Raw genomic sequence first — 9,921 nt, 5'->3', positions numbered from 1 at the left:
ATGACCACATCCACTCCTAACAGGTCCAGTTACAACTTATAATGGTGGTATTCAATCTTGGCTGCATTTTAGATTGACCTCATAAGCTATATTTAAAATGCCAGTGAGGAAGGATGTGTGATCCAAGCATGGATATTTTTTCTTAATTTTTATTTTTATTTAATAAAAATTACAAAACACTTTTTTTCAACAGAGAACTTAACGTGTGAAAGATTACACACTGCATACCCTCATTCAATATGTAATGAACGTTAACATAGGTTTTTTTTTTTAATTTTAGAAATTTTTGCCTTAGGGTGCATGTACTTGCCTATGAGAGAGCAAGAGAGACAATGAGAAGGAAAGTGAGAAATCTCCCTCGGGGGGAGGGGGGGAATGGCCATATTGCAATCAGTTCTCCTTTCTCCTCCCAGGATTTTGGACACACATGCACAAGCACCTGGTGTGATTTTCAAGCCAGTAGGTCCATGACTCAAAATGTGGTTGGCCATGTGAGACTCTGGAGATGTAACCACGGTTCAATCTGCTGGTCCCAGAATGGGTATTTTTAAGAAGCTCCTCAGGTGGTTCTAATGTGCAGCCAGGGTGGAGGATCTTTGATAAATATGCTGATAATGGGCTGGTCCCAAATACAGCAGTTAGGTGATATGTAAAGGAGGCCAGATCCTACATGACTGACCAGAGTTCAAGTCCTCGCCCCATTAGCATGAAACAAACAGGTGAGGTATATGTGCACCTAGGATCTTGGCAGGATGAAGAATTTGAGAAAAAGGATTGTGGTGTGACCAGACCCCTAGAAAGTGCTTTCCTTTGTCCCCCTCTCTCTCTTTCTCTATTTCTTTTTCTTTCATGTGCACATATTATGTGGCCTCTGGCATTTAAAAAAATTCTAATGATTCCCAATGCCTAACATAAAGTAAGAATGGTTTACTGACCATGTTTATTATAAGCCATCACACTTTAAAAGTAAAAATTTATCACATTAAATCTATTTGCCTTTAGGAGGCCCTGGAAGAGAGCCAGGAGGTGGAGTAGTAGTTAAGGCACTGGACTCCCACATGGCTGACTACAGTTTGAGTCTTGGACCAGGCAGCTTGAAACTCAAGAGTGTGTGTACATGCATGCCCCAAATCCCAAGAGAATGAAAGAGAAGGGATTGTGGCATAGCCATCCCCCCTAGAGGGTGATTTCTTGTTTTTCTGTCTCTCTGTCTGTCTGGAAAGTGTGAACACCCTATAGCAAAAAACCTCTCTCAAAAAATTAAAAATAAAAAGGTCCTGAAGAAATGGATAACTGGTCTATAAGCTTGGATAAACAGTAAGAGGTGCAGGATTCCACTGTTTAAGCTCCAATGTTGCATGGCACCCAGTGCAAGCCAAGCACAAATACCACGTCCCTCTGAAGGCACTATTTTTTTTTTTTAGGTGGAAATCTAGGCTTTCCTCTTCAAAGACAAAGTCTTGTGCTGGGCAGTGATCTGGGCAAGGGATTTGGCAAGGTCACTTTGCACCTGGCCTTCTGCCAAGCCCGTCAATTTAGCTCTTTAAAACACATCATGTAAGCTATAAAAGATCACAAATCCCATCATACAAACTCCTCTGGCCTACAACAAAGAAAAGGAAGAACATGATAAGCCCTCTGAGGCGGCCTGTTAGACCATTCTTAATCTTTCATGCTTGGGGGACTATACTAGGAGTGGGATTCACTAGAAGAATGACATTAAATTGTGACTAGTTTTGTTTCCAATTATATTTACTTCAGTTCTCAAATTACCATGATTTTACTGTTGTCTCTCTTGACTACTCTAACCATGCATCTGCAACATAGTGCAAAGTCAATGAAAGGTACTGTTTTTTGCCTTAATTATTATTATTATTAGAGGCAGTAGTAGTAATAGTGCTAGACAGTACATTGATTGCCTGGTACCTAGCACACAGTTAAGTATTCAAGACTATAATAATTTTTTTATATCTTTATTGTCCTAGCTCCAGGCATAATGTCTGAAACATAAGAGGACACTGATAAGAATTAGTATGCTTTGTTCTCACCTTTTCCCAGGATACATTTTTCTCCTGTCTTCTCCATAGCTATGCTTTATATAAAGTGATTACAACTCTTCCTCTAGCAATAATGCTTAGCCTGACACTATCAGTGATACCATCTGTAAAGACATCCTGTCTTTTTTTCCATGGTAACCTCTTAAGTGACAAATGAGAAACAAGTGTTTTAAGACTATGTTTCAGATGAGAAAATTGAAGTTGTGGGCCATTGCCCTGGAATTTTAGCTCACCTCTAATGCCTATATCCTATTATAGTCTGAAAAATAGACCTCTTCTCTCCCAACCTATATGACAACTAGGCTATAATTAATGTCACCACCTTTGTTCTTGCACTGTAGTGCGTGGAATACCCTCACATTTTTACATTTAATTTGTCCTCTGAGGATTATCTTAAGAGATACTTCCTCTATGAAATGTTCTCTGAGATCTCAAGCCTTTACTGAGCCCCTTCTAAAATCACAAAGCATAAAATAAGTCCCACCTAATTTAGCATTTCATTCTATGACTGTGCCAACTTTCCTTAGCTAGATTGTATGTGTTCATTAAATATCCATTTATCAATTACCCTTCATGTCCCAGATCCTGTGTGAATACCAGGAGTGCAGAAATTAAGGTAATCCTACCCTAAGGGTAGAAAGACAAACATGCAGTTGGGTACTGTTGAAGAAATGTGACCAAAATGTCAGTAGAAAACTTGAAAGGAGATTAACTACTTTCCTGAGGGTACTGGGGGGAAGGGTTCAAGAGAAGGCGACAAGATCAGCAGATGGAGTAATAGTTATGTCGCTGGCCTCCCATGTAGTGGACCATGGCTCATGTCCCAGACCCAACAGCTTAAAACTCATTCCAGGTGTGTTTACATGCATGCTCAAGATTCCAAGAGGAGAATAGAGGAGAAAGGACTGAGGTGTGGCCATCCCCACAGGAAGTGATTTCTCACTTTTTGTCTCTCTGGCAAGCACATGCACCCTATAGAAAAAATATCTCTTATAAAAGGGAGGGAGCTACGAAAAAGGTCCTAAACCATGAGTAGGAGTTTGTTAAGGTGGAGAGAGTGGAATGAAGCCATATGAAAAGGCATGGTCATAAAGCGAAACTTGGAGATCATAACTCAGTATCATTAGAGCTTAGGTGGGATAAAGAGATAAGAAACTTTCTAGTATGGTGAACTGGACTGGTGAGAAATGTACACATGTTGAAATATTCACTTTGTAAGCTAAGTAACATGATTGAATGTATAAAAGAAATAGAAATAAAAAGAAAATATCATGGAAGTTTGACTCATTCATATAGATATCAAGTGTTCAGAGTAGGCCAGGCACTGGAATAGGTGTAAGAGTTAGAAAAATAGGATAGATGCAGTTATTGAAGTTGCACTTTAAGGCTAATTGGACAGGGCAGAAAATTACTCAGTAAGACAAAGAAATATGTAGCTACAAATTATGATATGTTTCAAAAAGGGAGATGATATGATACACCAGAGAAAAGAATATGAAGGTAGTGTTTTAAACAAGGTGGTGAGTGAGGACTTCTCTGAGGAAGTGACCTTTTGGTGAAGTCTGGAAGATGTAAAGAACTGCAGAATAGTGTTCTAGGCAATGATCAAAGGTCTTGAAATTGAAAAGAGCTTGGCATGTTGGAAGAACTACGAGAAGCTCTACAAAGCTAAAAAGTAGTGGCCAAGGCTGACAGAATGGTTTAAGATAAAGTTGGAGAGGTAAACACCAGCCAAAACTTTGTTAAGACTTTAGAAGAATGTTTATTTTATCACAAGACAAGCAGGAGGCTCAGCCATAGTGACTCATGCTGCTAAAACACTGTACCCTGCAAGCTGGAACCACAAGGGAGGACCAGGTTCAATTCCCAATCCAGCCTAAAGTCTTGGCATAGTGATTCATGCCTGTTGTCCCAGCTGGGAGGCTGAGGCAGGACAATCATGATATGGCAAGATCCCATCTTTAAAAATAATAATAATAATAATAATAATAATAGTAATAGTAATAAACTGGAAACTAATCAAGGAAGGATAAAATGGGATCAGATTTGTGTTTTGCAGGATAAAATGTGAGGCTGTGCAGAAGATGGTCTTGGGGTGAGTGGAAAGAATGGAGTCAGAATGATCAATTAAAAGATTGTAGCAGTGGTCTAGATAAGAAATGATGACAGCAGGAGCCTATTTATTCATATCCCAGCCCCACAGTGACTAAGAGTGCTAGGCATACAGGAGACTCTCAGCGTGATTGTACTGATTATATAAATACAAGCTGAATGGGGTGTTGAATCTCTCTTTAGGAGGTCACACTATCCCTTCCCTCTCCTTTTTTTGTTTACAGTTACAGATGAAGGGAGGCAGTCTACAATTAGTATTATTAAAGTCATTTGCTATTTAGTGACAAAACATTTACTCTAAGTGGTGCTTTCCTTTAGCCATTCCTGAGTTACTTGAAAGTAGTGAAAGAAAATACCAGTACTTCTCAAGAAAGCCAATCAGCTTCCTGCTCTCATGAGATTTGGACCCAGAGAGAAATTTGCCATTTGGGCATTTTCAGGGCAAGAGGCAACACTCATTTTCTAATTCAAACTCCCCAGAAGATCACAAACACTTGAATTGTGAATGCCACTTGATATAGTTTATGCTTCTCCCTCTGCCAAAGCAGGGATGTAATTACCTAGAAGAGTGAGGTAAATATCTGAGGAATCATCATGTCTTCATCTTCTCCTATAGCTAGGAGATGACAAAAGGGGCTCTTTATCGCATATCCATTTTCTATTGCTAACAAAACAGTTCAGTAATGAAAGACACTGAAATCTGTCCATCCTACCTCAACCTCTGTATGGTCATGGATGCCTCAAGGATGGGAGGGAAAGGGAAACCAATCACCTAAGGCATCCAAGCCTCACTTTTTCACCTGGGGGAAGAACATCCTTCATATCTCACAGGACTAGTACAAGGAATCAATGAGGAGTATGCTTGAATTTGATCTTTAAACTACAAGGCAAGGGCTTTGTACTGTGATTCATTCTAAGTGATTAAAGACAAAGACTGTCTTTTTTTTCTTGGTCTCCCAAGGAGTTTAAACACATTATAGCTCAATAAATAGGATTTTACTTTAAAATCAATTCAATCAAATGTAATATAGCTTTAGAAATGGTACAAATAAAATGGACCATTCACTTCTCAGAATTAAATCAACAGATTCTCAGGTCTTTTAGCTTCTTGGTTTGGAACAGTGGAGGAAGAAATCACGGATGGGAAGAGGGGATACAACCTTATCTTGGCAGATTTATTTGGCCTATTAGAGTCAATACCTCTTCCCCAGTAAGCAGCAACAAGAGGCAGCATTGCAATTAGCACTAAAGCAGGATTTCAACCCAGGATGTGCATCTGGAAAAGTCACAAATGTAATCTTGAAAATTAGCACAGGCGCACACAGCCAGGGCCCAAAGGAAACTGGCCAAAGATGAGTGCCAACTTTGCATCACCAATCAGAACTATTGCATGAACATTTTCAGGCAGCAGAAAGGAGAGGAAGGGAGGAATAGCTTGTGCAGTGTCTTAAGAGGTTTACCCTGTGCCAGTTGCTTTGTTAACACATATCTCATTAAATCCTCATAATAGCTTTACAAGGTAGGAATTGTTCTCTAGCACAGGTTATGGTACACAGTAAGTAGTAATGAATGATAACTTCTAGTAATATTATTAGCATTGTTAACCTTAATAATAACAAATAGAGCACAATGAGGTTAAGTAACATCCATTCACAGAACTGGTAAGTGATAAAACCAAGGTTTGAACCTAGGTTTTTCTGTCCTAAAAGTTTGTTGTTTTTTCTACTAAACTCTTTTGCAATAGGAAAAAGATTTTGTCATTAAAACAGTTTGGGATTGGGACAAGCAGTTAGCGTAATGGCTATGTCACTGGACTTCCACGTAGTCGACCACAGTTCGAGTCCCAGACCCGGTAGCTTAAACTCACGCCGGGCGTGTGTGCGTGCATGCCCAAGATCCCAAGAGGAGAATGGAGGAGAAGGGATTGCGGCGTGGCCATCCCCTCTGGGGGGCGATTTCTCGCTTTCTATCTCTCTGTCTGTCTCTGTCTGTCTGGCGAGTGCATTCGCCCTATAGCAAAAACCTCTCCAAAAAAAAAAAAAAAATAGTTTGGGATTTTGCAACCACTTAGGTAAGTCTACCTCTATAACTGGCCCCTTTAGACTTTCAGATATCTAAGAATAATTTGAGTCTTCTCTTTCTTCACTCAGCTTTCTAAATTGCTATGAACTATGGCCCAACTCTACTACAAGAAGGTCAACTATTCACCATACAGAGACCGCATCCCTCTGCAAATTGTGAGGGCTGAGACAGAGCTCTCTGCAGAGGAGAAGGCTTTCCTCAATGCTGTGGAGAAGGGGGACTATGCCACTGTGAAGCAGGCCCTACAGGAGGCTGAGATCTACTACAATGTCAACATCAACTGCATGGACCCTCTGGGTCGGAGTGCTCTGCTCATTGCAATTGAGAACGAGAACTTGGAGATCATGGAGCTATTGCTGAACCATAGCGTGTATGTGGGTGATGCATTGCTCTATGCCATCCGCAAAGAAGTGGTAGGTGCTGTGGAGCTTTTGCTCAGCTACAGGAAGCCCAGTGGAGAAAAACAGGTAAGAGAAATTTCTGTAGGCTAGGAAATAGTCAAAGCCAACAGGGCACTAGGGTCAGAAGTCTTGAAACTAGGGAAGGTTAGGAGCCTGGAGTTGAGAAACTCTTGGTCAGAATTGCATCATTGAACTCAGGTAGTGTCCTAGATATACTCTGAATGGCTCACTGAGTTTTACTCATTTGCCTTTTTCTTATTAGTATTTTCCTATATGCCTTGAATACTTACTAACTCAAAGGTGTGTTCTCCATTTCCAGAATATTCAAGCTCCTTCTACCCTCCACACTGTCCCCCCTACCAGCCCCAGTTTTCTATCTTCACTTCTTCCTCTACTCAGTGGTTACATTCTAGAAAAGGAGAGACCAGACTTGAGTTTTCTCCTAAAGACAAGACAGCAGGCCTTTAAAGTTGAGTACCACGGTGGGTGCAAATGAAGGTGGATGGATAGCCTAGCATATTTTTCTACTACTCATTATATGACTGCGTTCCACGTCTAGATAATTGGGGTTTTGCTTCTGTGATTCCTGTATCCTTCAAAGCACCTAGATTTCATACTCTACAGTCATTTTTGTCTCCATATCCAACCCCATAGGCCTGTGGTTTCTTCTTTCCCATTATCTTTTCATACTTTCTTTTTCTCTCTAGCCTGGATTCCATTACTTGGGATCTAGTGTTCTTTATAAAATGAATGGTTTTATAAGATGTCTTTATAAGATGAATGTTTGTTAAAGTGTGGTCCCTTCAAGAGCAGCATCAATATCACCTGGAAACTTATTAGAAATGCAAATTCTGCGGCTCCTATCATTGAGCTACTGAATCAGAAACTCTGGTTAGGGGTCCAACAAGCTGTGACTAACAAACCTTCCAGAGGATTCTGATGCACATTCAGGTTTGAGAACCACTATCCTACACTAACATAAAGATTTTCCAACTGGCGACCCTGCCTTTAGTCTCTTCCTTTTTTTCAAGCCATTCTGAATAATGATGCTGGTCTAATCTCCCTAAAAATAGTATAAACCTATCATTACTGTCTATCCTTTCAATAATTACAATCTCTTCTCATTAGAAGATACCAAGCCATGCAGCCTAGCACTTACTCAGTGCCCTTAATGTAGTGGTCTTTTCCAGTCATGTCTTCTTATAGTCCCATCTAAGCACTCCTCAAGCAAGATAGGCCTCCTCACTGCATAGTGTTGGGCACACAGTAAGAACAAAGAGAATTTTCAATCATCAGCATGAAACATTTAATACATTCCAAAAAGTATGAATGGTACAAATTAAAACCAAAATTGGAGGGCTGGGTGACAGCACAGCACTAAAATGCAAAGCTTCACAAGATAGACTCACATGCGGTTACTAGTTTGGAGAGGTTTTTGCTATAGGGCGTGTGCGCTCGCCAGACAGACAGAGAGAGACAGAGAGACAGGAAGAGAGAAATCACCCCCCAGGGGGGATGGCCACGCCACAATCCCTTCTCCTCCATTCTCCTCTAGGGATCTTGGGTGCGCACGCACATGCGCCCGGCGTGACTTTAAGCCACCGGGGCCGGGACTCAAACCACGGTTGACTACATGGGAGTCCAGCAACATAGCCATTATGCTAACTGCTAGTTCCACGGTTACTAGTTTGTACCAAGACCTCCCTGAGTATACCAGGCATGTGTGTGCCCATGACCCAAGCTGGCTGAAGATGGGATGGATTACACCAACAATACCCTATAGGGGTGCTAAATCTCTGTCTCTGTCTGTCTTTCTTATTCATGGAATAAATAAATAAAACTTTTTAAAAATTGCAAAGAGCTTAGAAAATATTGATAATGAAAACAACATCAAATATATGAGATATGACCAAAGACTGTGTTAAACAAAATTCACAGCTTTAATATTTGCCTAATTAAACAAAAAAGAATGAAATAATACTAAGTGATAATTCACAGTCTAAGAATTGGAATTGACAGAGCTAGAAGCAGGACATTGGATTAACAGTTCCTTGAATAAAGGTACTGAACCACACCTTCCCCATCAGTATTTATTTAACACAGTGCCAAGACTGTAGGGACTTTATCCTTTCTACCCCAACCCCCACCACTACTGTGTCACATCACTACAAAGGTGCCTGAAACATCACAGAAACTCAGTAAATATTTTATGAACAACTAATATGAAACTAGCATGGTTCTAAGAATTTTTATATGATTTAATCTCATCTAATCATCCCAGCAACTCTTTTAAGTAGACTGCATTATTTCATCACAATTTTATTAATAAGAAAAATATCACAGGATGATTAGGTCAATTGTCCAAGATGACAGTAAATGTTAGAGTCAAGATTCAAGCCCAGGCAGCCTAGCTCCTGAAACCACCCTCTTAACCACCAGTTTATACTGCTCCCCTAGCATTCTAAGTCAGAACTCCCAGTACAGGAGTTCCTAGTCAGGGTAGAAGAATGGAGGATAAATGAGCTTTCTGAGAAGGACAGGTCTGAAGAATTTCCAGAGAGACCAAAGCAGAAAAGTTAGAGTATACCTTACTGGGTCCATCTCACCATCAAAACCAACTTTTTCTGTGCCCCATTTCCCCAGAGCCCTGCTAAGTGCATGGGTGATGTAATGGGCTAATCTGCACTAAGACTTACTTAACTAAACTGCTTCATGAGGACCTTGCCTGACTCAGATCCTGTAACCCTTGGCCCTTCCCTTCACTTGACATCTGTCATATGCTGCTTTGTACTGTTGGTTAGCTTTACTTATGTAAATGCTTAGTGTCTGTAACTAGATAGTTTTTTAACATGTGAGAAAAAAATCTAATGCCCAGCTGTTTCCATGATTTCCCTATCAGTACCTAACGCAGTACTTAGTACATAATGGGTGAAATATAAGTATTTGCTGAGGCTCTTAAAGGAGGTAAGTGTTTCTTCCAGAAAAGCACATGGCTTACAGGTGAAACAAGACCTCTGGCCTTTAGTATTCAACAACATTTAGCTTTTCATATTTTGAGAAAGGACAATACAGGAAGGGGTTCCCAAAAGGAAACTAGCAAGACCAATCCTGTCTGAGTTTAGAAAGTGGTCCAAGTCCTTCTTTGATTGCCCTGATTTCTCCCACCTTTCTCCAATACTCTATTGAACACCAGGGCCCTGCTAGGCAAGAAGAAAGTACCAAATAAACTTGCACGAAAGTGCAATTGAAGATATGACCTCCCCTAGGGA

At 40.4% G+C, this 9,921-nt stretch overlaps 1 protein-coding gene across 1 annotated transcript in view; it reads left to right on the top strand.

The window, feature by feature from the left end:
* The window catches only part of TRPC5 (transient receptor potential cation channel subfamily C member 5), a 235,155-nt gene that overhangs the window by 9,635 nt on the left and 215,599 nt on the right, over positions 1-9,921 (top strand). Inside the window, exon 2 of the mRNA XM_006167735.2 lies at positions 6,320-6,718. Coding sequence (XP_006167797.1) covers positions 6,341-6,718 — 378 coding nt within the window. The 5' untranslated portion in view covers positions 6,320-6,340. The remainder of the gene's footprint in view (positions 1-6,319; positions 6,719-9,921) is intronic.

Source organism: Tupaia chinensis, unplaced genomic scaffold (assembly GCF_000334495.1).
Source record: "Tupaia chinensis unplaced genomic scaffold, TupChi_1.0 Scaffold144991_2, whole genome shotgun sequence".
Lineage (NCBI taxonomy): Eukaryota > Metazoa > Chordata > Mammalia > Scandentia > Tupaiidae > Tupaia > Tupaia belangeri.
The sequence above is the reverse complement of the archived record's forward strand: the minus strand, read 5'-3'. Positions and strand labels throughout refer to the sequence as shown.